General features: G+C 54.0%; 2 protein-coding genes across 3 annotated transcripts; one reads left to right on the top strand and one right to left on the bottom strand.

The window, feature by feature from the left end:
• The first annotated feature begins 1,266 nt into the window (after positions 1–1,266).
• Dlk2 (delta like non-canonical Notch ligand 2) lies at positions 1,267–5,779 on the top strand. 2 transcript variants are annotated; one of them, XM_051204507.1, is made up of 6 exons: positions 1,763–1,911; positions 2,383–2,513; positions 2,710–2,773; positions 3,635–3,765; positions 4,176–4,320; positions 5,030–5,779. In XM_051204507.1, exons 2-6 carry the CDS (start codon positions 2,438–2,440, stop codon positions 5,757–5,759), a joined length of 1,146 nt encoding a protein of 381 aa, XP_051060464.1. In that variant the 5' UTR covers positions 1,763–1,911; positions 2,383–2,437; the 3' UTR covers positions 5,760–5,779. The 2 variants fall into 2 exon arrangements, 1 of the variants encoding a protein (XP_051060464.1); XR_007835787.1 differs by lacking the exons at positions 1,763–1,911; positions 3,635–3,765; positions 4,176–4,320; positions 5,030–5,779 and adding an exon at positions 1,267–1,367 and having other exon boundaries at positions 2,710–2,833.
• A 128-nt stretch (positions 5,780–5,907) lies between these two features.
• Positions 5,908–26,595, bottom strand: Abcc10 (ATP binding cassette subfamily C member 10). The gene is made up of 21 exons (XM_051204329.1): positions 26,388–26,595; positions 22,364–23,585; positions 22,025–22,252; positions 20,338–20,533; positions 19,795–19,904; positions 18,169–18,248; positions 17,092–17,263; positions 15,762–15,860; positions 15,167–15,356; positions 14,415–14,492; positions 13,762–13,956; positions 12,630–12,783; positions 12,273–12,453; positions 9,811–10,154; positions 9,381–9,550; positions 8,591–8,751; positions 8,076–8,338; positions 7,086–7,231; positions 6,904–7,001; positions 6,661–6,773; positions 5,908–6,337 (listed from the first exon to the last, which is right to left on the bottom strand). The coding sequence occupies exons 1-21, from the start codon at positions 26,546–26,548 to the stop codon at positions 6,175–6,177; spliced, it is 4,524 nt and encodes a 1,507-aa protein (XP_051060286.1). The 5' UTR covers positions 26,549–26,595; the 3' UTR covers positions 5,908–6,174.
• Positions 26,596–26,950: the final 355 nt, after the last annotated feature.

Raw genomic sequence — 26,950 nt, 5'->3', positions numbered from 1 at the left:
TGGGGGGAACCAATATTGATATAATGGCTGGAGATCAAGGGTCACAGATAGTTTCATTTCACTCCAGTGTTTAAGACATTGCACATATTTACTGTGAGGAAAACAGAGACCATGAAGAGAATTAATATGAAAAAATGGAGCCAGGTGTGTTCAACACATGATTGTAATTCTAACATGAAGGAGGGTCAAGAATTCAAAGTTATCCTTAGCTATACAGTAAGTTCCAGGCCAGCCTGGCTACTTGTTGAAAGAAAGAAGGAATCAGTTAATCAAGAAGGCAAGCAGAGAGATTCCATCATCTTATCACAGAGAGAGAACTACTGCCAATATTGAGGTCCACTCTCTGCCACTCTCTGTGTACCCACTCTGTATTTGAGAGAGAGAGAGAGAGAGAGAGAGAGAGAGAGAGAGAGAGAGAGAGAGAGAGAGAGAGAGATTTTCTGGAATTTTTAGACTTCAGAAAGTTAAATAGCCACATAATGTTGGCATGCCAGGCTTATATTTTCTACACTGATTCTTGATGCTCTGTGTTTGCGATATTTGCTGAAACAAAGGACAACAAAACTTGGAACACAATAAATGACGGAAGCCATATCGTGACTCAAGTTCAGAGAGCCTCTGGGAAAAGTCAGAATGGAGAGAAAGTTAGCTGGAGGGCTGGGGTTGGGTGTGGGTATTCTGTCAGGTGTAGACCATAGACCGTGGGCATTGCTCTGTCTCTGGAGTCACCTCGGTAGGAAGCCACTCTGTGCACCTATGGATGCTGCCTTCCATTATTTTCAACTAAAGATGGGGAAATTCCACTGGAAGACCATAGACCGTAGGCAGCCTTCCCCTTCTCCACACTGTTACCCAACCAAACAACGAAAATACATTTGGGGTCTTTGTCTTGCATGGGTTTTTGAGTCACTGGCTCTGAGGGTAAAGAGGCCTACAAGGTCGTTCTCCCCACCCTCTTACAAAACTCTCATTCTGAGATCTGGGGCAGTGAAGGGATGCGGGGATGTTCAGAGGCAGGAACACGGACAGGTAGGAGCAGTCTAGTCAAGGCAAGCTTCCTAGGGGTGGACTTGGAAAGGAATGGGCTCAGAAGACTGCGAGCAGACCAAGGAAAGGATGGAGGGTACACTGGGACGCTGTTTAGGTAGGTATGGTCCATCCTGGAAGAGGTAACGAAGAAAGAAAGAAGCCAACAGCGAGCAGGCGCTGACCTACGAAGCCAGTGACGAAGGCTCTGCCAGCCTAGGAGGCGTGGGCTGGTGACAGGAGCTTGTCTTCAGTGTGTTCCGGCTAAAACACGAGAACCGCGAAGGGCCGATGAGGATCATGATGAGCAGCAGACAGGGGCGCGCGGAGGCGGGGCCCGGGTGAGGGGCAGAGTGGGGGCAAGCGGCGGGGGGGGGGGGGGGGGGGGCGATGGGAAGACCGGAGGACGCTTACCTTCCGCCAGCACTTTACCCTGCCTGCCCATTTCGGTTCCTTTGATAATCTGGTTTCCGCGGGGACGGGGGGGGGGAGGGAGAAGGCGAGGCTGGGGGGGACTGGAGGGCTGGGGGGGGCGAAGTAGGGGGCGAGGAAGGCTGGGGGCGCCAGGGACGAGTGGCAGCGCGAGGTGTGGCCGTGCGCGGCGGGGGTGGGCGCGGGGCGCAGTCGGTGCGGGGCGGGCCGCGGCGGCGGGAGGGGAGGGGCGGGCTCCGCCGGCACACGCCGCCCCTGGCAGGGGGCCGAGCGCGCGCGAGGAGCCGCCGCCGCCGCTCGGGGTCGCCTGCAGCCCCAGATTCCCGAGCGCTCGGCCGGCATGGCAGCCACCTCGGCGCCGAGCCCCGCGGCCAGCTAGGGGCGGCCCTCGGCCCAGCCCGTCGGATCCCGCTCGACTCTGCGCCCCGGGGACGCGTCGCCTCCCGACCGGAGGTGAGAAACCAGGAGGACACGGGCGCGCGTGGGGACCCCAGGCCCGAGCGCGGCGGAGCGAGCAGGGGGATGAGAGCCAGGCCCGGGTGGGTGGGTGTCGGAGGACCCGGGCGGAGACGCTTGCGGACCGGCCGTGGGAGCTGTTCCTCCTTCCCCCGGCTGCCACGTCCCGTCGCGCTCGCCTCCCAGCGCTGTCCCCATCCCTGCGGACCCCTCCACCCGGACCGTGATCCCAGCCCCGGCCATTCCCGCGCTGCGGCCACGCTGGCCGCTGCCCATCCTCGGCCTCTTTCCCGCAGATCTGGCTGAGGGGTTCCCTCGCCTGCTCCTTCCTTCCTCGCCTCTGCCCCTTCGCTCCCCACCCCGGTCTTCAGTCGTGGAGTCCCTCTCCTCCGGCTCCTGTCACTTGGAACCAGTATCAGTGCCGCTATCCCAGGGTCCGGCCGCCTCCTAGCCAGTGCCATCCCACAGGTGTCTACACGTCTGACCGTTCGTCCGTCCGTCCCTCCTGGGGCCGGAACTGACCATGCCCAGCGGCTGCCGCTGCCTACATCTCATGTGCCTGCTGTGCATCCTGGGGGCAAGCAGCCAGCCAGCCAGAGGTGAGCTCGCCCCAGGGATCCGGTCGAGGCCCGGTTAGCCGACCTCGCTGGCACGTTGACCTCTGCCGGCTAGAGACGGCACTGCAGCCGTCTGGCTGGCGAGTCGAGTCTAACTCCGGAAACCTCTGCCTAGTACCGCGTCCCAGGAAGCTAGACCCTGACCCAGACTCACACCTACTACACCAATCTCTTTCAGCGGATGACTGCAGCTCCCACTGTGACCCGGCCCACGGCTGCTGTGCTCCTGACGGCTCCTGCAGGTACTTCTGCACACGCGCTCCCACTTTTCGCCTCTCCATACCTGTGAGCAGGTCAAAAACCCGAAACAGCGTCTAGGCGCTTAAGACCTTATTGTCTGTTTTCACACAGCAGAATGACCAGAGTCCCCCTACCCCGTCTTATCTCATTTTGCCCTGTACTGGAGAGCTTGGATACCCGAGTTTTTATTCTCTCAAGGGCTTTGGTCCCTCATGGTGCCGGTGGAGACGCCTGAAGCTTGGAAGTTTAGAGACCGGGAGCCACAGGAAAGAGGAAAATGAAGAGAAGTGTTGCTTGGGAAGAAAGGCTCAGGGAGGATGGGTGCTTTCTTAGGGAGTCCTGCATTCGGCTCACCAGGCCAGAGTGGGCAAATCCTGCTACAGAAACGTTTGGACACAAGAAGTGAGCTCAAGTGTAGTATTTGAAACTAGACATCCTTGGAGGACTTATTAAAAAATCACCTGGCTCTGACAAGCAAAATAAAACACCAGGAAGACAGTCCTGGTGACCTCAGAAGGTCACTCACTCTTTCAGATGTGTGTCACCAGACACTCCAGGGGTGGCACCAGAGGCCTTTACAGACACTGGTTCGTTTAACACCCTTCAAGGGAGGTGTTTTCTCAGCTTCCACGTGAGAAAACAGATTATGAAAAGCTAGATTAAATGTAGGTGCTGAACTTGAATGAAGGTGTCTGTCTGCATAGTCCTCCACCTACCTGGGGCTGGTCTGCCTTCCCTTTGGGGCTGTTGTATATCCTACTAGTCCTAAAAGCTCTGGTTCTCTCTCTCTCTCTCTCTCACACACACACACACACACACACACACACACACACACCCTGATTCTGTGTTTTTTCCCCCACCAGATGTGACCCAGGCTGGGAGGGGCTGTACTGTGAGCGTTGTGTGAGGATGCCCGGCTGCCAGCACGGTACCTGCCACCAGCCCTGGCAATGCATCTGCCACAGTGGCTGGGCAGGAAAGTTTTGTGACAAAGGTAAGATGGAGGAGCTATTGGCTATAGCGCCCATGTGTTCTAGAACATCCGTTAATATTTACTACTTACTGAACACCTACTGTGTCTTGTTCAAATCCTATAATATATCCTTACTGATCTCATCCTGTGATGTTGGAAAGACAGCTGGTAAAAAAAAAAATTGTACCCATTTTAAACATGATGAAATTACAGTCCACAGAAGGGCTGTATCCAGTTTGATCCAGGCAGCCAGAGCTGAAGCCAGGAACTTCCAGAACCCAACTTCAGTATAGCTTTCCCCAGCATACCACACTGGCCAGGGGCTGGGTCTAGAGTGTGAGCCACATTCGCAGAGCGTTAGAGCTGGTCCCCAGTGGTCCTGGGGACCAGAGGTGAGGGGCTGTCCCACCCTCTTCTTATGTCCCCTCTAGACGAGCACGTGTGTGCCTCACAGTCACCATGCCGGAACGGAGGCCAGTGCGTGTACGATGGAGGTGGCGAGCATCACTGTGTGTGCCCGCCAGGCTTCCATGGGCGTAGCTGTGAGCGGAAGGCTGGACCCTGTGAGCAGGCAGGGTGAGTGCTGGGACCCTGGGGAAGCTAGACTAGAATCTGGTGGTGAGGGGAAAGGCAGGACTATCAGTAGAGCAGAAGGCTGAGAGGCAGACCCCGCTGGGGTAGTGTGTCGGGCTCACACTGTCAACATTTCCTTTCTATTTTATGTGTATGAGGGTTTTGCCTGCATATGTCTGTGCACCACATCCGCACTTGGTACCCAAGGAGATGGTGAGCCTCTGTGTGGGTGCTGGGAATCGAACCCAGGTCCTCTGCACCAAGAAGTGCTCTTAACCACTAAGCCAACTCTCTAGCCCCCCAGATTTTAAACCTTATTCATCACACAGATGGTGCTTTGGCGGGAGGGTGGCATGGGGAGAGAGGCTCCTGGGATTCCCTTTCCTTCCCCACAAAAGCAGACATGCAGCCTCAAGAGCTGGCTCTTCCTGCGCATTATGAAACGGCCACAGGGCTGGACTTGCCCCGTCTCCCTGTCTCCCTCCGCTACTGGCCTAAGAGCCCATGCACATAACACGGAGCACTTCTCTTGACTTCCAGCCTGACCATTACATGACCAAACTGCTTGGGCTCTCTCATTTACCCACACGGTTTTAAAAATAAGGTTATTTGAAACTCAGAAGGGGCAGCCCAAGGTGACACAGGAAGAAAGGGATGTCAGTGGTCAGGACACTGACCGGCAAGGTGACACCAATGTTCTCTCCCGCCTTAGCGCCCCATGCCGGAATGGTGGGCAGTGCCAGGACAACCAGGGTTTTGCCCTCAACTTCACATGCCGCTGCCTGGCAGGGTTCATGGGTGCCCGCTGTGAGATGGATGTGGATGACTGCCTGATGCGACCTTGTGCTAATGGTGCCACATGTGTTGATGGCATAAACCGCTTTTCCTGCCTCTGCCCTGAGGGCTTTGCTGGACGTTTCTGCACCATCAACCTAGACGACTGTGCCAGCCGCCCATGCCAGAGAGGGGCCCGCTGTCGGGACCGCATCCATGACTTTGACTGCCTCTGCCCCAGTGGCTACGGTGGCAAGACTTGTGAGCTTGTCCTACGGGCCCCAGACCCTGCCACCGTGGGCCCACAAGTGCCCACCTCAGCTGTAGTTGCACCTGCCACAGGGCCAGCCCCCCACAGTGCAGGGGCAGGCCCCCTGAGGATCTCGGTGAAGGAGGTGGTGCGGAGGCAGGATGCTGGGCTAGGTGAGTCTAGCCTGGTGGCCCTGGTGGTGTTTGGGTCCCTCACTGCTGCCCTGGTCCTGGCCACTGTGTTGCTGACCCTGAGGGCCTGGCGCAGGGGCATATGCCCCACTGGACCCTGTTGCCTCCCAGTCCCACACTATGCCCCAGCTCGGCAGGATCAGGAGTGCCAGGTTAGCATGCTGCCAGCAGGATGCCCTCTGCCACCAGACCTGCCCTCTGAGCCTGGCAAGACCACAGCCCTGTGATGGAGGCAGGGGCTCTCTGGCCCCGTCTGTCCGCATCTTCTTAACACGTCAGACTGGAGGTCCTTCCTCACCAGCCCGTGGCTTTGCTCTACCCTTCCAGGGGATTTCAGCCTCACACCAGAAGTACTATTTTTTTAAAAACACAGAATGTAAGATAGGAATTTTATCAAATAAAATTATGAAAATGAAAATGGGCTTCTACGGAAGAAAAACTGGTCCAGGGCTCTGGGTGAAGAGGCCCATAGTGGGCCAGTTCTGTTCTGAGGAAGCCGGAACCTTCAACCCACCTATGTGTGGCTTGCATGGAGGAAACCAGGGTGGCCTTTCCATCTGGGGAAGTGGAGGAGAGGTAGAACCACAGAGGAAATGTAAGCAGGCAGCCCTGGCGGGAAGGAGCAGAGGGCCCCACAGAGGCTCAGGGTCCTGCAGGGAGGGAGTGGGCTCCCCGCTGGCTGCTCTGTAGTAGCTGCTGGAACAGTGACTGGGACCGTTTGCGTAGGACAGAGGGCGAGTCCAGCTCTACCACTCTCCCGGCTTGGAGCACCAGCACCCGGTCAGAGTTTAGGATTGTGTTGAGCCTGTGTGAGAGAAGATGGGGTACAGTGCCCTAAAGAGAAAGCTGACCCGATTTCCCTCCAGACCCCTGCAGACTGCAAAGGCTTGTCCCCTACCGGTTACAGTCCCTGAGTCTGTGCTATGGGAAGAATGGTAATGTTTTCCCAGATAATATGCTACCGAGAGGGCCTGGAGCGGTACCTGAAGGAACAGGAGCTGAGGTCCCCAGGCCTTGACCCCCTGCCTAACTCAATGTTGTCCCTGGAGTCTGCTCTCCCTGGGGGGGGGGGATGTCCTTGCAAGGGTCAGAGGTCTGTGCCTCTGCTGCCCCGGAGCATTCTCACACCTGTGGGCAATAGTCAGCACTGTCTTGTTGGCAAAGCGTTGGCAGATGGTTTGCTGGAGCAGCTGGTCTGTCTTCTGGTCCACACTTGCTGTGGCCTCATCGATGCACAAGATCTGGACCACACGGAGGGGAAGCAAGAGAGGGAGAGGGTAACCTAGCTACAGTCCCCCACCTCCAGCTTTTCCCTGGGAACTCTCCCGCGACACATCCCTGCCTCTTGGACGCCTCTTCCTGCTGTCTTACCTTGGCATCTGTAAGAAGAGCCCTGGCCAGACACAGCAGCTGCCTCTGTCCCAGGGACAAGTTCTGGCCCCTTTCACCCAGCTCTCCATCCAGACCACCTGGAAGCAGAGCAGAGCATCTCCACTGCCGCTGGGCCGCCCTTTGCATCTCAGATGCTCCTCAGGCCAGCGCCCAGAACTCACCCACAGCAACGATCACCTCACGCAAGTGGCACTGCTCTAGGGCTTGCCACAGGGCCCTGTCCTCATGTAGGCCCTGGGGGTCCAGGTTCTCTCGAACAGTTCCACTGAACAAAAAAGGCTCCTGGGGGATGATGGCCAGCTGGGATCTGGGGAACAAGGACATGCGGGCCAGGCTGGAGATGTGCCCATCGTCTCGTGGCACGGGTTTACCTATGGGGCCTGGCACTTCTAAGGAAATCTGGGGATGGGACCCAAATATCTCTCCCGCTGCTCCCTACCTTTATCCAGCAAATCATTAGTCAGCCACATGCCTATAACAACACTGCCACTATACTGTAAGAAGTGCCAAGGAGATAAAGGCCTGGACTCTGGCCTTAAGGGATTACAAAGCCAGAGAACCAGCGGGCTGAACTGTGGTACTGACCCCAGAGACAGCAGAGGTGAGGCAGTTAGTGAAGAGTGGGGATGGGATGGAGGTGCTTCTAAGTGGGAGGGAGCCAAGGAGCTAGAAGGTCGAGCCATAGAGAAAACCATCACAACTTGAGACAGGACAGAGAAGGCAGGGCAGGGAGCTGTGGGCTTAGGATGAAGGTTCTTTAGCCTTTCCGTGTTGTGGAACTGGGGGGAAATGATGCTAAGTTAAACTGGGAATGGGTTGGGGCATCTACAGCTTCAGGTGAGGTCATTTGTGCCAAGTACAACTGACCCAAGCCCCAAGTTGCCCTTTTACTGCCTGCCAAACCTGAGGCCTGCGGGCTCCTGAGAGGCTCTGCTTTAGAAGCCAATGGCTAATGTTTGGAATGGAAGGTGCATTCTGGGAAATGCAAGAAGATGAAGATGGAGATGCACTCAAGCCAGGGTCACAGCTTACCTGTCCTCTCCTGTCCACCTCATCTTCCTTTTCTGCTGATTGGCTGCCCTGAGTTTCCCTACACCCTTCCAGAGTAGTTCCCACCGCCCTCCCCCCCCCCAACCACCTGTCCCCCAGACCTGAGCTCAGCCAGCTCCAGCTGACTGGTGTCCACACCGTCTAGCAGCACCCGCCCTGCGCTGGGCTCCAGCAGCCGGAAGAGCACCATAAATAGGGAAGACTTGCCGGAGCCGGTGCGGCCTACAATGCCCAGTTTTTCTCCAGCTTCCACTTGGAAGGTCACCTTGTCCAAGGCATTTGGCAGCCCCGGCCGATACACCAACACCACGTCCTGGAACTCCACACTTCCCTGGGTCAGCCACCTGATGCCCTGCTGGGGTGTCTGTGGGAAAGGGGTAAGGAAAGAATGGTGACGAGGACAGAGTCGGAGGATGGGAAGAGGGGATGAACCAAGAGTGGCTGGTGTGACAGATAGCAAGGGGAGAGAAAATGGTGGTAGGCCAGTGACGAGGTTCAGGAATGTGAAGACGGCAAGGAGCTAAAGGAAAGGAGCTGGGAAGACTGGAGGACCCCTCCCCACCCCACCCCTCCCCAGGGCCAGCAACTCCAGCCTGGGGCGGCAGGGCGGACTTACCTGCAGTGGCACGCCTTGGGGCTCCTGGGGAATGTCATGGGAATACTCCTCCAGCCGCTCGACGCTCACCATCATGGCTTCCGTCTGTGTGAAGCTGCTCACCAGGCCCGAGAGCAGGCCCGTCAAGGACAAGGCATAGGACAGCACAAGGCCCACCAGCCCTAGGGGGAGGAATGGCATCTGTAAGGGACACCTGGGCACGGAGCAGTGTGTGGGCGTTCAAGGCAGAGGGGCGGGCAGATGACAGAGAAGGCCGGGTGGAAGGGCAGGCAGGAGACTAAGGAGGGACAGGGCAGAGTAGAAGGGCTAGGGGTAGGCGCACGGAAAGGATGACCACAGAAGGCTCGGTCTGCCCCAGGCCCACCACTCCTGTGGCTTTCTTAGATTAAAGTGAGGTGACGACGGAGTGCTGGAACATTCCTCACAGGGAACCTACTCTGGGATGGGGGTGACGATGGTGCAGGATGGGGGAAGGAGACGTGCCCGGGGGTCTGCTCAAAGCTCTGGAGTGAGCTACTCCTGCAGCAGGGTGACGGGCCCCAGGGTGCTCTCTGGAGTGAGCTACTCCTGCAGCAGGGTGACGGGCCCCAGGGTGCTCTCTGGAGTGAGCTACTCCTGCAGCAGGGTGACGGGCCCCAGGGTGCTCTCTGGAGTGAGCTACTCCTGCAGCAGGGTGACGGGCCCCAGGGTGCTCTCTGGAGTGAGCTACTCCTGCAGCAGGGTGACGGGGCCCAGGGTGCTCTCTGGAGTGAGCTACTCCTGCAGCAGGGTGACGGTCCCAGGGTGCTACCTGGGTTGGCAAGGCCCTGTTGGTGCTGCACCAGGGCGATGCCCGCGATGGCGCTGACCACTGCTGCTCCCATGAGCTGCAGTCGAATGTCCAGCCACTGCACCATGGCACAGGAGGCAAACTGGCACCTCTGGTTTCGCTCCAAGAGTCGCTGGTTCTCCTCCTCAAACCTAAAGGAGACCAGGAAGGAAGGGAAGCCACTCCCCTGCTGCACTGACCTCACCCCTTCCCTGCACCCTTCCCGGAGGCTGACCAGACCCACCCTGCTCCACGTTAGTTTCCCCTGATTTTCAGGGTTTCCCCAGTGTCCTCTCGCCCTCTGTCTCCCCGAGGAGGACAGGCCCCTTTACTTCTAACCCCTGTTCTGTATGCTCCCTCGTTTCTTCTGCCCCCCCCCCCGCACCCTCCTGACTCTGGCTGGGAGATGTACCTGTAGGTGGCCCCTGAAGCCCGGAGCACCGGGAGGCCTGCCAGGGTGTCAGCTAGGTGGGTGTAGAGCGGAGACAGGGTGAGGCTGCCCAGGCGCCGCAGCTCTCGGAAGGAGACCCTGTATTGGCCTTGGACTCGGTAGTAGATGAAGCTCAGAGGTGGCAGGAGCAGCAGCAGCCAGGGCAGACCAGAACCTAACACAATCAGGAGGCCCAGCAGGCCCACAGAGTTGGCCAGCAGGATGTTGAGGAGGAAGGGCAGGCTGTCGTCCACACAGGCTACATCTGAGGAGAAGCGGTTCAAGACTCGGCCTGAGGGCGTGGAGTCAAAGAAAGTCACTGGTGCCTGGAAGAGGGAGGTGGTTGGGCAAGGTCAAGGGCTGAAGAGAATGGATGGATGGGCAGCTTGGTGAGGGGTGAGGTAGGAAACATGGCCTGCAGTAAAGAAAAAGAAAAACATACCCCCCAAAGTGTGGGAATACAGGAATTGGTGGAACTTGAAGGGAACTATCTCAAGGAAAGAAAGATCCAGTTCCTCAGGCCAGTGGCAGCCCAACAAGGCCATGAAGCATTCACCACCCTCTGGGTTGGACATGCTTACCGCTCCTTCAAGAAAAGAGCTACTCTCTCTACAAGACGGGCACTTTAGGCCAGCAAGTGAGCCTTAGATGTCAGGAGGAAAGCCCTGCCTGTGACTGGCTGGAGAGTGGCCCTGCCAGTTAAAGGTGTGGTCAAGGACCCAGGTTCTGAGCCTGGCCATGTCTGTTCATGCATAGAATCCCAGAACCTAGAGGTGAAGGAAGAGAACTAGGCACTCAGGGCCATTCAACTATGTAGTAGGACAGACGCAAAAAGAAACCCATGTCAAAAACACAAATCAAACCAAAACCCAACCAAAGCTCAGGTGGACTTTGACTGAAACATGAATTCCAGGCCTGACACGTAGGAGACATGAGACCCCAGGCAAGTAATGTGTTTCTCTCTCCAAGGGTACTGAGTCTCATCTTAAAAATGGAGCCAACAGGGTACTTATTCCTCCTACTCTAGGGAGTTCTCACTTTTCCATAAGACATCTACACGCAATCTGTATTAAGAAATATGGGGCAGTCAGGCTTGGTGGCACACACCCAGCACTCAGGAGGCAGAGGCAGGTGGATCTCTGTGAGTTCAAGGTCAGCCTGGTCTACACAGCAAGTACCTGGCAGCCAGAGTTGCATAGAGAGACCTTTGTCTCCAAAACCAAAAAGTGAGGCTAATAATGGAACCCTATGTCACAGGACTGCTACCAGAATTAAAGCCCTTATGTGACGCACAGGATGCTTGGCTTAAGTGCTCAGTAATTGCTACTTGGACTACAGTTGGGAGTTACAGCCTCCCCCGGTTACTATTCTTTTCTTCCCATTTTTTCTTTCTTTACTTTCATCTGCGTTTACAGTGGGGACAGTCTTACGTAAGGCAAGGGACTAAATCAAATGTCCTGGAAGTGACTCCCAGGGCATACTTAGGAGAAATTAGTTCCCGCAGAGTCCAGTGTCTTCCTTGGCTCATGGAGGAGAGGGAGAACAGTGGGTGTCTGCTCCCTAAGCTTAGGCAGATTCAAACAGTGGCAGGTTCACGGACTGCTCAGCTCTTACTTCCCTCCCTGTAAAACGCGGTTATTGTGAGACCATAGCCGGCTGAGAAAGGGCTCGGGAATGATAATAGCTAAATGAGCCTGGGTGTGGTGGTGCACACCTATAGTCCCACTACGCAGGAGGGCAGAGGCAGGAGGATCAAGTGCTGGAGGCCAGACTGGCCTTTCCTCACAGTGTTTAGTGAGAGCCTGTTGCCAATAAAATGAAATAGAATATTAACTAAATGAGCACTTATTTGGTGCCAGGCATTACCTTAAGCACGTCCCATATGTCAATCAATTCAATTCTTACTGTATAGATGAGAAAGCAAGGAACAAAATGAACAATAGCAATGCATCTTAATTTTACTTTTTTCAAAGACAAGGTCTCACTCTAGCACAGGCTGCTCTTGAGCCCACTATGTAGCCCAGGCTGGCCTCAAACTCAAAAGATTCCTGCCTCAACTTGGTCTACATAGTAAGTTCCAGGTCAGCCAGAGCTGTGTAATGAGACACTCTCAACAACAATAACAACAATACATGCACAAGAAATAAAAATTTAAAAATACACGTGCACATAAAACACAGGCATTCTGTAATGGACAAATAAAAAGAGGTAACATGAAATGCCCGTGTAAGGTTGCTTGTTAAGGAAGGGAAGGGAAATACAAACAGCACGGACATAAAGGGAAAGAAAGAACACAAAAGAGAAGACGGGCCTTGCATGAACCACAAAGCCAAGCCTGGGCACCTCAAGTCCAAGGTGGAATTCCGAGGAAGGTTCTCCTATTCACCTTTGTGGCTGAAAACCGACAGGCTGAAGGCACTAGACTCAAAGCCATCCGTACTCACCGTGAGGAGCCGATGCAGCGGGCGGTGGTGTAGTGTGACAGCTGCTTGGAGGGCACCTGCTGCAAAGAGCACTGCCCGGAGGAGGGTGCAGAGCGAGTTGGCGCCAGCAATGGCCGCGTACACGGTGAGGTAGAAGTGGACATCCGAGGAGCCATTGGAAGCAGCTCTGCACAGCGGGATGCTGAGTAGTGAGGAGGGAACCATAGGTAACCCAGAGAAGGCTCACTCAGGGGTCCCTTCCCCTGTCTAGGGTCACCTCTTCCTTCCCACCCTCTAAGAGACACAGCTCCAAGCCTGCCCTTCCTCCCCAGCGGTTACGGGAGAGCACCAGACCTGCTCCCAGCCGCAGCCACTCACTAGAAGTTTCTGGAGGAGGAGAGAAGCAATGGTAGGGAGAAGTCAGCTGCGGAGCCTGGGCTGGAAGGAGCCGGACCTTCCTTGGAGCTATTCCTGGCTGTCTTCAGCCGGGAGAGCCAGTAAGAGAGCCACCAATCAGCACCGTTGCGTGTGGCTGGGCATGGATGGGAAGGGAGGAGTTGCAAAGACTCATCTGCTTGGTTCTACTCAGACATCCACATCCTCTGTCTGCAGCGGAGACTCCCTCTCCTGCACTCCACCCTTGGTCCTTCCTATTGTACCCTGTTCCCAGCCTGTCACCCATCAGCTCCCTGGACAACATGGTCAGTTTTGCAGATTGGAACTTGCCTAGATGGCAGTTCAAAAGATAGCTGTAGAAACGCAGTGTGGTAGTGCGTACCTATCATTTCCATACTCAAAAGCTGAGGCTGGGGGATTGCAAATTCAAGGCCAAACCAACCAACCTGAGCTGCACAGTGAGACCCTGTCTCAAAACCATAATAATACAGCTTTTAAAAAGATGACTATGCAGTGGTGGCCCACACCTTTAATCCCAGCACTCAGGAGGCAGAGGCAGACGTGTCTTAGTGAGTTTAATTAAGGCCAGCCTGCTCTACAAAGCAAGTTCCAGGACAGCCAGGACTGTTAGCACAGAGAAACCCTGTCTTGTAAAACCAAAAAGATGACTATTATAGGGACTGAAGAGCTGGCTCAGCAGTTAAGAGCACCTGCAGCTCTTACAAAGGACCCAGGTTCAATTCTCAGCACCCACATGATAGTTCCCAACCATCTGGGTAACTCCAGTTCCAGAGGCCCTGACATCTTCTGACCCCTGTGTGCACCAAGTGCACACATAAGGTGCACAGACATGCAGGCAGGCAAAACACTCATACAGAAAATAACATTTTTAATTAAAAAAGAAGACTACGATGGAGTACTAAGTCTAGCTGACCACTGGAATCCGTAGAACTGGGGCACATTTTTTTTTTTTTTTTAATCAACTGTTGTCTATGCATGGTAAGGTTCTAAGCTTGTGGTGAGTCTAAGGTGAACATAGCCATGAACCCTTGGACAGCATGGCTGGGGATGCGGTGGAGGGGCGCAGGTAAGGACCTTCCGGGGATGGGCTTACCTTGCATGAGAAGCAGAGAGAGGAGGGTGGCGATGGCCAGGCCGCTGCCCATGGCCCTCCAGTACGCTCCGTACACATGCAGGGCCACAGCACCCGTGCATTTGCTCTCCTCCTGCACCAGGCGACCCGATGCGTTCTCCTCCGCCTCCGGCCCCTCGGTTGTTTTCTCTAGGTCCCTTGCTGATAGCAACTTGCCTGTGAGGATCAGGAAGGCCTCAGAGGAACGATGCTTGATATGTGAATGTTTTACAAGAGCGGACAGGCTTTAAAAAACATTTCCACTGTGTGCTGATAAAAAGCAGAGTGAGTTCCAGGACAGCCAGGATAAAGCAGGGAAACCCTGTCCCGAAACACACACACAAAGAAAGCAGCTCAGGGCTGGAGAGGGGCTGGGCAGCCCAGCCTCTGACGAGTGGGACAGGGCCCTGCGTTTTACTCCTAGGACCTTGAGGGAAAACAAAGTAGACACCAAACTTTCCCGTGTGTGGTGACACACACCTGGAATCTCTTGAGTCCGATCTAGGCTACTTAGGAAGTTCAAGGCCAGCCGGGGCTGTGGAGTGAGACCCTGCCTCATGACTTCTATGACACACATGTAGACACAAAGAAAGAGGGTCTAATTCTAGGCCCTTCCTCCCACCTCTGGGCCATACCTGAGTCAGTCACTTGTTCCTCCTCAACCCAGGCTGTGGGGACAGCTTGAACCAATGGTAGAATCTCAGAGGGAGGCCCTGGAAGGAAGAGGGGAGGAGGCTGCTATGGGTCTACCCCGGGCCTTTCTAAATGTGTGAGTAATCCACCTCCCCGTCTCTCTGGCCATTCTCCCTGGCCCATCTGAGTAGGGCCCATTAGGTGCACTGCTGCGCACCTGGACTGTAGCCAGCAGAAGTTCCACAGCCATGAGTGAGCACCTCCCCGCCCCCCTGCACCTGCACTGGAGTCATTGTCACTACTGCAGAGCCTTCCCACGTTCTCAAGTTCCTGATGTCCCAGCTGGGCCTCACTTCTTCCTGTTGATTGGCCAATGAGCTCTGCAGGTGGCCATGCCCCTCTGGCCCATAATCCATCAGAGCCCTGTGGTTCTTTTCTTACAAGAAGGGTGCTCCTTCAGGTCACTTCTCTGAAGCCACATGACTGCTCTCAAAGCTCCCAGGCAGCTAAGTTCTAAGAGCCTGGGTTCCTTGCCACACATGCTCCCTACCCTACCCCACCCCCGCCCCGCCCTGCCCCGCCCCGCCCCGCCCCATCCTCCTGTTTTCTCTTGCTGGTTCTGGGGCGGGGGCAGGAGGAGTTGAGAGCTGCACCCAGACAGTGTGTGGAAGGTTGGAAGGGTCTGCTCTGCAGGAGATGCTCCACCTGTCACCCCCACATCACACCAGGCTGAGCCTTTCCTCCACCACACTACCTGCTCGCACCAGGTGCCCGGCCTCCATCAACAGCACCATGTCTGCCCTCTCCAGGTACTCAGTGCGATGGGTGCACAACAGCCGGGTGGTATGGCTTAGCACTCCCAGGATGCACCTGTGTAGCAGGTGGTTCGCCACATCTGCATCCACAGCAGCCAGAGGGTCGTCAAGGAGATAGAATGTTTTTTCCTGGACAGAATGGGCATGGCAGGCACCATGGCCCGAGTTCTTTAGCTAGGCTCAGAGGCTTTCCTAGGCCCAGGTCTCAAGGCAATCAGAAATGGCGGGTGAGAACAAGTCTACAATAGTGGGAACGAGATGATACATGACAGACTTCCCTCCAATCGAGTTGAAGTCAGAGATGTGGGTCAGGTGCTTTGTTTGCTGGGACCCGGTACTTCAGGCCTTTATTTTTGCTTTGAAACTGAAAATAGGGGGCAGGATAGCCAATAACTAGGAACACAGAGTGAGGGAGGAAGAAACCAGATGCAAAGAAAAATATTCCTAGCCTCCACTCAGCCAAGCTCACATAGTGCTAGACCACTTCCACACCCCTGACCTATCAACCCACACACCCCGACTACCGTAATTTACCTGGTAGACAGCACGGGCAAGTGCAATCCGGGCCCGCTGTCCCCCACTGAGGGTCACGCCCTTCTCGCCCACCTCTGTCTGGTCTCCAGCAGGCAGGATCTGAAGGAACAGACAGCTAGTGGTTAACAAACGCCCCACACCCACATTTTCCTGCCCCTTTGTGGGAAAGGGAGAAAACGCGGAGATCAAAAGGCTGTATAAGCTTGAGACTGCCCTTCAGTTGGGATGAGGGGATAAACCCAATTCCAATACCTGGCCGCCACTGAATACTTTCTATGTACTAACACCTTCTAGGCTGTGGTGGTCGAATGGGAATGGGCCCCTGGCTCATCTGTTTGAATCGTTGGTCCCCAGTGTGGGGAACTGTTTGGGAAGGATAAGAGGCATTGCGTCGTTGGAGGAGGTGTGTTGCTGCAGTCGGTCGGTCTTTGAAGCACAAAAGCCAATGTTATTCCCAGTTAGCTCTCTTTGCTTTGTGACTGTTGTCTCAAGAGAAGACCTTTCCACTACGGCGCCAGTGCCATGCCACGCCTACCACGCCACGCCACGCCTACCCACCTGCTGCCATGCTCTCTGCTACGGTCATGGACTAACCCTCTGGAACTGTCAGGCCTCATAAATTCTCTCTTCTGTAAGTTGCCTTGGCCATGGTGTCTTATTTATCACAGCAGAACAAAAGTATTCAGGAATTGTATCATTTGAAGCCCGATCTTATAAAGTCGGCATCCTTTCCTCTTCACAGATGGGACCAGAGCATAGGTAGGTTAACCATCCTGCCCACAGGATGTGCAGCAAATGATAAAGGGGCACAAGCTGCCCTTTGATCATAATCAAAGGCCTCCAGCCCAGGGAAGTTCCATATTTATCTGAGCGGGCTGGTGGTAACAACAGTCCTAGAGGGACCATGGGGACTGGATGGAGAATTAATTCACGAGAAAAATCTGATTTCTCTCTGATGCGTTTAGCACTTGGCTTGCGGTTCTGGGGCAATCTAATGGGCTCAGCAGATTTCCCAAGGATTCTAAGCAAGACCTCAACTCTTCCAAACCTTCCTGGGTGGGTGGAGGCAAGCCTCGCAGAGAACCCGAGCCTAGTTCTGGAGGCCTCAGGCTCTTCTAGCTTCTGTGTGCAACACCCTCGGCATCCTCCTTGGGCCTTCCAGGCAGGTGGAGACCAAGCAGCTGAACACTCCAGGGGAACCCAGAGGCTGACTGCTTGCTCTAGTGTCGAGTGACACCCGTGCAGCCCTTCCCAGAGAAGTAAGTCCAGTCTGGAGTGTTAGGGACATATGGGAAAGCAGGAAGGTGAGGGTATCAAGACAGGGACTCACACTGAGATCATCATTGAGGGCGCAGGCCTCCAGCACCTCCATGTACAGCCGGGCATCAAATGTCTTCCCAAAGAGGATATTGTCTCGGATGGTGGCGCATTGGATCCAGGGCTCCTGGGTGGCCAGTCCAAAGCCTTTGGACAGCCCTGACACAGCCACCCACCCGCAGAGCCTGCAGAGAGCCAGGGCAGCATGGGGACCAGTTCCTCTTTGAGTCCTTGCATGCCCAGGCCCTATCTCCCGGAAGCTCCCTCAGATGTGGCTGGCAGCCTCTAAGGTCAGGGGTTCTAGCTGTAGGCTCACTATGGAATGGAGAAAGCAGTTGTGTGGTTGCAGCCCAGCAGTGTCCTACAGACGCTGTGGAACTCAGGTGTGGCTCATCCTCACCCCCCCCATCTTCTAACACAATGACTCTACTTCAGCGGTTCTCAACCTGTGCGCCTCAAACCCAAGCCCATCGAAAAACACAGATATTTACATTACAGTTCACAATAGTAGCAAAATTACAGTTATGACATAGCAACAAAAATAATGTTATGGTCTGGGGGTCACCACAGCATGAGGAACTGTATTGAAGGGTCACAGCATTAGGAAGGGTGAGGACCCCTGATCTAGTGTGACAATGACTCCCTGCTCCATTTATTTAGCTAGTTTTGTCTGGTTTTTTGAGGCAGGATCTCATGTGTCCCAGGCTGACCTTGAGTTGGCTGAGCAGCCAAGGATGATTTAAATTTCTTATCCTCTTGTCTCCACCTCCTGAGTGCTGAGATGATAGATTTATACCACTATGCCCAGTTCTATGGGGTAGTAGGGATCGAACTCAAGGCTTCCGTACAAGTTAGGCAAGTGTTCTTCCAATTGAGCTACATCCCAGCCCAGATTTACTTGGACGACCTCTGCATCTCCAGGCTGAACCCTCCCTAGAAAGGGGCTAAATTTTGCCCTTTTTGGTACATGTGTCCCTCACCCCTCCACACACACATACACACTTAAGCAAGTCATTCCTATATACAGCAGGGACCCAGGGAATGGGTGCACAGTGAAGCCAGAGTCAGGGGCACACTGAAAGTTCATTACCTGTGGAGCTCCCCAGTGATGGCGGCCAGCAGCGAACTCTTCCCACAGCCCACCTTCCCCACGATGCCCACAAGCATGCCCTGCAGGGAAGCCACACATTAGAACTGCCTGATTGCAGGGAGAGGACACAACGGTCGGGGCAACAGACTCCCTCATGGCGTTCTGAACTGATGAACCCCCCCGCACTGGTGCCTGTCTGGGCCTCAGTTAAGTCTTAAACAACATGGGCCCCAGTGACCGCCTGCCTCTGCCTCTGCCTCTGCCTCAGAGAAACTGAGGCTCAGCCTCAATTTCACTACCTGTAAAGGCCTCTGAGGGAACAAGACCTGCCGGAGAGGAGGGGAACTCCCTCAGACTGCTGAGGCAGGCATGGGAGGAGGGGTCCCTGTCTCTGGGGCCACAGGGTCAGGGTACAGTTCCCACCACAGTGGGCAAAAGGCAACACTCTGCAACATGCCTTCCTGAGGTCTGAAACTGAAAACATTCTGTTCTTCCTTCATTTCTTAGTTGCTATATCCAGAGCTGTTTCCTGGCTTATGAAGAAAATCTAAGAACGTGCAGGGGCCTTTGCAGCTTGGTCCATGATGCCCACACTGTGCAAGTCAGGGCTGACCTCTCTGCAAGTGGGCAACCAGGCTGGTCTCTGATCTTTCTGGAAGTGAGGGATCCAGTCTCAGGCAGCTTCTTTCTTCTTGGCTACAGTCTACAAGTTGGAAGACTGGCTGCAATCACACTTCTGCTCACTGGAGAGCCCACAGACAGCATGAGGCCAATACACAGGCAGAGAGCCAAGAGCGCTACAAGTTGAGGCCTGGTTCTGGGCTGCTTCTAAGATCTGCGTTCTTGTTTGGACTCTGATTCATGTACGTATTCTTATTACAAATTCTTGTTTGCTTAAGCTAGCTCCAGTGGGTTTCTATTACTTCCATCTATCTATATGTAAAAAAAAAAAAAAAACCCAACACATTAGTAAAATTCCTTTGAAAAATTATAGCCTTGTCTTGCCTGAACTAAGAAGAAAACTAAAACATTCAACAAAAGCCAGAAACGTGAGCCAAACGTTGTAGAGGCCATTCAGCCACTTCTGGAGAACTCTGGGTTGAGACATGGGGCAGAGGTTAGACAAAGGTCAGGAGAGCAGAAACTCAGGACCAGAATAAAGAAGTCACTGTCCTGTCAGTCTTGCCTGAACGTCCCATTATGAGCTCTTTCCAGAGTCAGGAGTCACACGCATGGCTTTTTTTTTTTTTTTCATGAGACTAAATGGGGGACCACCTAAGCTATTTGCCAAAGTCCCTGGAAGGGGCTACTTGCCCTGTGTCCCAGGTTCCCAGCCTGAAATGATGGGGGAAAGCCCCGGGGTCGGTTCTGAGCCCTGCAGCTGGAAAGGAACACTGGAGAGGAGTCAAACCTGTGGACTAAGTGGGTGTGAGCCATCTATTTTGGGAGGGGCATCACCAGTGTGAGAAGATGGGATGGAGGAATGAGATGCTTGCATAAGGGGTCATCTTCCCTCAGATTGGAACCTGCACACCAAGCCCCACCCTCCCTCCCCTCCGGTAGAGCTGCATTAGTCCTTGTGTACCCCCTTTGGGCATGCTGCTTCCCGGGAACTCTCCCACAAACCTGTTTCACTTCGAGGTGACTGATGAAGGTCTTCCGGCTGATTCCAATCGGGTCCCACGAGAACAGGGCTTCATGCAGCTCCAGTACTGTGGATGGCTCTGTGGGGGGATCTGAACAGGGGGGAAGCCACTCATCCTATGCTCCTCATCCACCATTCATCTGCTGGGATGTAGTGGGTAAACAGTGGCATGCCACGGAGTCACCTATCCCTCATCTAAAGCCCATAGCTAATTCAGCCCGAGTCTGTTGTGTCTAGATTTTGTTCCTGACTTCTTTGGAAATTTCTATGCACAGTGTCCAAAAGGCTAAGGCTGGAGAGATGACTCAGTGGTTACGAGCACTCTTCCAGAGGACCCCACTTTGGTTCCCAGCATCTACACCATAAAGCACACTCCTGCTAACTTTAGTTCCAAGGCATCCAACGCCCTCTTCTGGCCTCCACGAGTATCTGCACACATGTGGTGTACATACACACACTCAGATACACACTTATACACAGAAAATAAAGTAAGTCTTAAAACAAAAGATATCACCCCCCCTCACCATGTTCTGGGTTCTTCCCTCTAGCCCCTCTCCCCTTACCAGGGCTGTAGTAGGCCTCAGGGTTGTAGTTTGGAAGGTCTAGGAAACGCTGGATCCGGTCCAAGGACACTTTGGATTCCAAGAGGCCATTGATCACCCAGGGAAAGTTGTTGAGAGGAAGAATGAGCAGGCGCACAAGCGCCAGGGCCGTAAACACCTGGGTGGGGTGAGGGAGGGCATTTACCTGAGCCTCGCTCTAGAGCAGCCCTGTGGACACATCTACAGAGCAAAAACAAGACAGCAGCAGGGCTGAGGACTTGGCTGTGCCACCCTGGGGTTAGAAATGGCAGAGGCCAGCCTGGTCTATAGAGCAAGTGCTAGGACAGCCAGGGTTACAATGACAAACCCTATCTTGACCCCCCACCCCCCAAAAAAGGCAGAGATGGCCATTCTAAGAATCCTAGAAATTCTAAATGTTCCTTAAGAATACAGGTTACTATTTTTGTTTGTTTGTTTTTTTGAGACAAGGTTTCTCTTTGTGACAGCCCCAGCTGTCCTGAAACTTGCTTTGTAGACCAGGCTGGCCTCTAATTTACAAAGATCTACCTGCCTCTGCTTCCCAAGTGCTGGAATTAACGGCATGTGCCACCATACCTGGCTGCAGATTACTATGTTTGATGCGGAGACAGATCCAGAGCCTCCTCAAACATGGTAAGCACAGACTCTGATGAGGAGCTACGAACTCTCACACATGGTAAGCACGGGCTCTGACGAGGAACTGCTCACAAACCCCCAAGTTTCTTTTGATAATAAGCACATAACCTAGTTCATTGGAGACTTTCCATGACCTCCAAGTGAAAACAAAGGCCAGACCTAACACTAGATTATGGGTCCCCTGCCCCAAAGACTATGTCAATAGAAATAGAGTGTTCCAACCCCAGTTAGATGGCAGCATGAGCTATACAGGGAGACCTTGCCTTTAAAAAATGAAAACAGAAAAACCACTTTTCCACAAAAGGACTTAACCCCACGTCTGGGCCTGAATGGAAGCTGAAGATAGGGGAGAGGAAGAAGGGAGTTCCTTCCCACACACAAAGAGCTATATATATATCTAAGATCACAGAAGAACTCCCCTCAGAGAGTACCCCATTTGCTGGAAAGGGACAGGGCAGCCAGGGTCCTCTTTCTTCCCCACCCACAGTTAACACTGAGGGCCTGAGCCCACATTTCTGCTCAGTACTAGCCCTTCTCATTTCTTCCTAGGGCCATCCTCTCCCTCTGCGCTGGCTGGTTTTATGTGGACCTGACACAAGCCAGAGTCATTGGAGAGGAGGGAATGAGACCCTGCCTCCATAAAAGCTGGCTGTAGACAAGCCTGTAGGGCAACTTTCTTAATTAGTGATTGATGGGGAGGGCCCAACCCATGGTTAGTGGCGCCATCCCTGGGCTGGTGGTCCTGGCTTCTAGAAGAAAGCAGGTTGAACAAGCCATGGGGAGCAAGCCAGTGAGCAGCTCCCTTCCGTGGCCTCTGCATCATCAGCTCCTGCCTCCAGGTTCCTACCTGCGTGAGTTCCTGCCCTCACTGCTTCTGATGATGAACTGTTATCTGGGACTGGGGCTGAAATAAACCCTCTCCTTCCTAAGCTGCTTTTGGTTATGGCACTTCATCACAGCAATAGTAACCCGAAGGCCCCTCCCCAGCTCTCACCTTGGTGGCAGTGAGCTGGTGCCCCATGAGGACATAGGTGATGAAGATGACGATGCAGATGACAACTGGCAGAGCAGCCCAGAGGTATACACAGGCTGCATCCAGGTATTTGATGACCCGAAGTCGTCCCAACTCTTGAGTCCGGTAGGCCTTTACTCGGTCCCCCAGAGCCTGCTCCCACCCAAAGAACTTGATGACTCGAATGCCGTTCAGCAGCTCTGTCATGAGCTGGAGTCAGGGACAAGAAAGTGGTGTCAAGTTGAGACACTGCTCACACACCTCTGCTTAGCTGCTGGGTGGGACTCTCCATCTGGCTGAAGGACCCCAGGAGCCCCTTACCTTAACTCGTGCATCCTTGTGGCCTAGCATCTCCTGATTGCTGACCATAATTCGGGTGGCGATCACTTTGTTGACAGGTACCAGCAGCAGCGCCAAGACCAACCCTGCCATGAACGCCATGCCCACCTGCTGGTACAGCAAGTAGAGGGTGATGGCCAGCTGCAGAGGCAGGCCCCAGGCCTCATGGAAGCTGCCAGCAAAGTTAAGCAGTCGCTCAGAGTCGGTGCCTAGTAGGTTCAGGGCCTCCCCAGTAGGAGGGCGGCTAGGCCCAAGCTGCAAGGCCTTGCGGTAGAGGATGCTCAGCACAGCCCCCCGTGCCTGAAGTGTCACTTTCCGTACCTCATACCCATACTGATTCTGTAGCACCGTACTTATCACAGCTCCACTGGCCAACCCCAGGACATAGAGCAGGCCATGGCTTAGGGGCTCTTGCCCTTCCTCCAGGAAGCCCACCAGCAGGGAGAGCAGCAGGGGCCCAGAGAACGCCAGCATGGTCCCCACCATCTTCAACAGTCCAAGGGCCAGGTAGCAACACCCGAAGGCCCCGTACAGGGCCCTCCACAGCTGGGCTCCCTCCTTCCAGTGTGCTTGGAAGGCACGGGCCAGGTAGGCGGGATGCAGCCTTCGGGGGAGTCGGCAGATGTCCTGGGGCTGCCGGAGCTCTCCACGGACTCCCCGAGTTAGCAAGGGTGCCAACCAGGCATAGGAAAAGCGTGATAACCAACTTTCTCCATCTTCAGCCACCTCTGTTTCTTGACTCTCAGAGGACAGGAAGGGTTCCTGAGGCCAGGGCTCTCGTGGCCCCCCAGGGGCTGCCCAGCCCAGTCCATAGGCCAAGACTGCTGCCAGCTGCAGAATGAGAAGACATACACGGCCCAGAGGTCCCGGGAGAAGTGGGGGCAGAAATGTGCCTCGTTGGCAATGCCACAACAGGGTCAGCACTAGGGCTGGGGCTGGGAGGAAGGCTGCCAGCGCCAAGGCCGAGGGTCCACGGGAGCGGCCATGAGGGGAACGAACCAATGCCCACAGGGCCAGGCTGTGGGTGAACCAGGCCACAGCTGTCACACACCCTGCCAGCACCTCTAGCCCTACGGGCCCTGGGGGTGATCCTGGTGGCAGAGCAACTGGAAGGAGGTCTAACAGCGGGAAGATAGAGAGAAGGAAGGAAGCTGCGAGTCGGAGGCGCCAACCAGGATTGAGAGGTAGGATGTAATTGGAGGTCCTGGGGGAAAAAGAAGACAGTAAAGGAGGCATGTCGTGGCTGACTCTAGGCTCAGACATGCCCATCACCTCCAACAAGCTAGATGAAATAAACTCCCTTCCCGGCCTGTGCGTGGCATCCCTGTCCTACTTTACCCTGGAACCTCAAAGCATTACAGGAAGCCTTCCCAGATTGCCCAATCCATTTTCTAATCTACCCACAGGCTTTCTGATTCATTCTTTTGTCACAGGTATTAACAGGTCTGAGTTAAGGTGGTATGTACAATGAAGATTCTCATTAGAAAAACCCACAAATTTTACACAAAGATAAATACTTTTTATAAAAAGGGCCCGCACGAGAGTACCCTAAACTTGCCTGAAGCATCCTTGGATGACGTGTGCTTATACACAGCTCTTGTCCTTTAACAGGAGAGCCTACATTACAATGCCTCAGACTCTGCTACTGTAAAGACTGGTGTGGGTCACTAGGTGACCTTCTAGCTCAAGAGAAACAAACACCTTTCAGTTCTAGCTATATCTCCTTAACATCACAAATGTTTTTCATAAACAAAAGTTTTACATTAAATCAAATGCAGGGGCTAGAGAGATGTCTCAGTAGTTGAGAGCACTCGCTACTTTTTCCAAGGACCTGAATTCAGTTCCCAGTGGCCATGTCAGGCAGCTCCAGAGGCTCCTCTGCCCTCTTCAGAGCTCCACAGACATGTCTGTCCCCACCCCCATCCCCAGACAGAATACACTTGAACACACACACACACACACACACACACACACACACACACATTAAAAAAAAAAAAAGAATCAAATACAGGCTAGAACCAGGTGTGGAGGTACACACCTTGCATCCCAGTACTGGGGAAGCAAAGGCAGGCGGTCAGTTTGGACTCTGAGTTCAAGGCTAGCCTGGTCTACTTAACACGTTCCAGGCCAGCCAGGGAACTACATAGTAAGATCCTAAAAAATGAAAAGAATAATCCTCAAATACAGGCTGGGCCTGTGGAGCACACCTGGTAACCCCAGCAGCTGGGAGGTAGGACTGTTAGCTTAAGGCAAAATTGGCCACCTCAACATTTCTCTCCCCACAAATGGAATCAAACACAGGGCCAGGCATGATGGCACACCCTTGCAATCCCAGCACCAAGCAGGATGGAGATGCAAAGATCTCCATGAGCTGGAAGTCAGCCTGGCCTACACACACATACAGAGTTCCAGGCTAGCCTAGGCTACATAGCAGAGCTTTGCCAAAAAATCAAATATAGTGAGTATCAGCATGCATTGAAAGTTCACACAAGACAACCAGGCAAGGGGAGGCAGACGCGGGAGAGAGGGCCTGGGCTCGGCCCCAAGCACCTGCATGGTGACTCCCAGCCCTCCTAACTCTAGTGCGCTGGGACGTCCAATGCCTTCTTTTGCCCTCCAAGTACCAGACACGCATGTAGTTCATATAAATCCATGCAGGCGAGCCCTCATATCCACACAATTGTTAAAAAAGAAAAGAAATGGGGACTAGGAAGATGGCTCGCAGTTAAGAGCGAGGGCTGCCCTTTCAGGAGACCGGAGTTCAGTTCCCAGCAACCATATTGTGGCTCACAGCTGTCTGAAATGCCCATTCCAGGTGATCGGTGCCCTCTCACAGCTGTCTGAAATGCCCATTCCAGGTGATCGGTGCCCTCTCCTCTGGCTCCTTCAGCCATTGCACTCATGCAGTACACAGGCATACACTCGGGAAATAAATAAATAAATCTATCTTTAAAAACTGGAGTGTGAGGCTAGAGAGATACTCCTTTAATCCCAGTGCTATGAAGGCAGAAGCAGGCAGAGCTCTGAGTTCTAGGTCAGCCTTGTCTACATTCTAGTTCAACAAAACAAAACAACCCACTAGAGGCTGTTATGCTCAGACGGGATGCTGAAAAAGTTTAACTCTAAACAAAATACTTTGCTTGTTTTTGTTTTCTGTCACTTTAGAACAGGGTTTTACTATGTAGACCAGCCCAACTTCAAATAATCCTCCTGTCTCAGCTTCCAGTACAGCTTGGACTATAGGCATGTGCCACCTTTCCTAGCGAGGACTGTGTGATTTTGGTTTGTTTTTCTGAGACAGCAGTCTCTCTACATAACCCTGGCTGTTCTTGAACTCACAGACATCCACCTGCCTCTGCCTCCCAAGTGCTGTAATCAAAAGCCACTATGCCTGGCCTGACTGGATCAATCTGTTCAGGCTGCGGGTATCTGTGTTAATGTCCTCTAAGCATTTGCCTCATTCTGAAAAAGAGAGAAAAACCAACGTGGCCATTCAAGAACTAAATATAAAATCGGGGCCAATTTAGCACCAACATCTTACATCACTAAGCCAAGTTAGTTCTAAGGTCTTGACTTTGTTCTTACAGCTTCCGTTCAGCATCTGCTTTTACACTAGGGACAGCATAGCAGGGTCTTATGGATGGAAGTGGTGTGCACTCTCCCTAAAACTTACACACAAGTCATCTTTTTTATTTTGTTTTTGTTTTGTTTTGTTTGTTTTTAGCTAAGACGTTTATCCATGTTTGCCTCCGATTCATGGCAGCTGTGTTTGGACATTTAAAACTCTGCAAGAGAAACGCACTGACGACTTTAAGGACACTCCAGGTGCCACACTGTATCTGTTTAAACGCCTTGTTTCTTCTGACCCTCTCTCTCAACACTGCTGAGACTCAGAGAAGGCAGTGACCCAGTCAGCTTTGATTCTGCCTCTGCCCTACTCCAGAGACTCCGCGGTCCCACTGACACCTGGGCGATGTGAGCTGGCGGCTCGCGGCGGTCTACCCACCTTGGGGTGCCCAAGTGGCAGGCACTGAGGACAGCGAGGAGCGCGTGGGGAAGGACGCTGAGCACCAGCTGAGTGAAGCAGTGGCCCGTGGTGTCCCCTTCCCACAGCGGGAACAGTCGCGCCGCATCGGTGCCACACAGCTGGGCCAGGAGCCGCTCCATTGACGGACACCTCACCTGGGTGGAAGCCGAGAGTGACAGGGTTCGGGACCCGGTACTCAGGCAAACCCCGCCCCCGAGTCCGGACCGCCCCTCACTTCCGCCCATCCTTGCGGCACTTCCGGGGTTAGGTAGAAAGTCTGGGTACCCAGAGCGGGACAGTTCCTGGATCTGAGTTACTGACTCTGCTGCTTCTGTCTCTAGCCCCTCGGAGTCTAGAACTGCAAACCTAAAGACGTTTGCGCCAAGTTTTAATATCCCGAGTTTTGGTGGGGGAAGGAAGGACGCGCTGTCAGGTCAGGGGCGCTGGACCAAGGCCGCGAGGGCCCTCTAGAGGCAGGAAGACAGGTCGGCGGGTGCCTCTGCGCATGCGTACAGCTCTGCTGCCTAGCGCCTCTGCGAGCT

The sequence above is a fragment of the Phodopus roborovskii genome, unplaced genomic scaffold, assembly GCF_943737965.1.
Source record: "Phodopus roborovskii unplaced genomic scaffold, PHOROB, whole genome shotgun sequence".
Lineage (NCBI taxonomy): Eukaryota > Metazoa > Chordata > Mammalia > Rodentia > Cricetidae > Phodopus > Phodopus roborovskii.
The sequence above is the reverse complement of the archived record's forward strand: the minus strand, read 5'-3'. Positions and strand labels throughout refer to the sequence as shown.

What these genes read in the sequence shown, in the direction of transcription:
- Dlk2 (XM_051204507.1), top strand. Translation starts at nt 2,438, where the DNA reads ATGCCCAGCGGCTGCCGCTGCCTACATCTCATGTGCCTGCTGTGCATC. An exon ending in AAGCAGCCAGCCAGCCAGAG is followed by an intron (nt 2,514 to 2,709) that starts GTGAGCTCGCCC and finishes AATCTCTTTCAG; the next exon opens with CGGATGACTGCAGCTCCCAC. An exon ending in GCTCCTGACGGCTCCTGCAG is followed by an intron (nt 2,774 to 3,634) that starts GTACTTCTGCAC and finishes TTCCCCCACCAG; the next exon opens with ATGTGACCCAGGCTGGGAGG.
- Abcc10 (XM_051204329.1), bottom strand. Translation starts at nt 26,548, where the DNA reads ATGGAGCGGCTCCTGGCCCAGCTGTGTGGCACCGATGCGGCGCGACTG. An exon ending in ATCACTGGGGAGCTCCACAG is followed by an intron (nt 17,264 to 18,168) that starts GTAATGAACTTT and finishes GGCTCTCTGCAG; the next exon opens with GCTCTGCGGGTGGGTGGCTG. An exon ending in TCCTCCTCCAGAAACTTCTA is followed by an intron (nt 12,454 to 12,629) that starts GTGAGTGGCTGC and finishes CTCACTACTCAG; the next exon opens with CATCCCGCTGTGCAGAGCTG.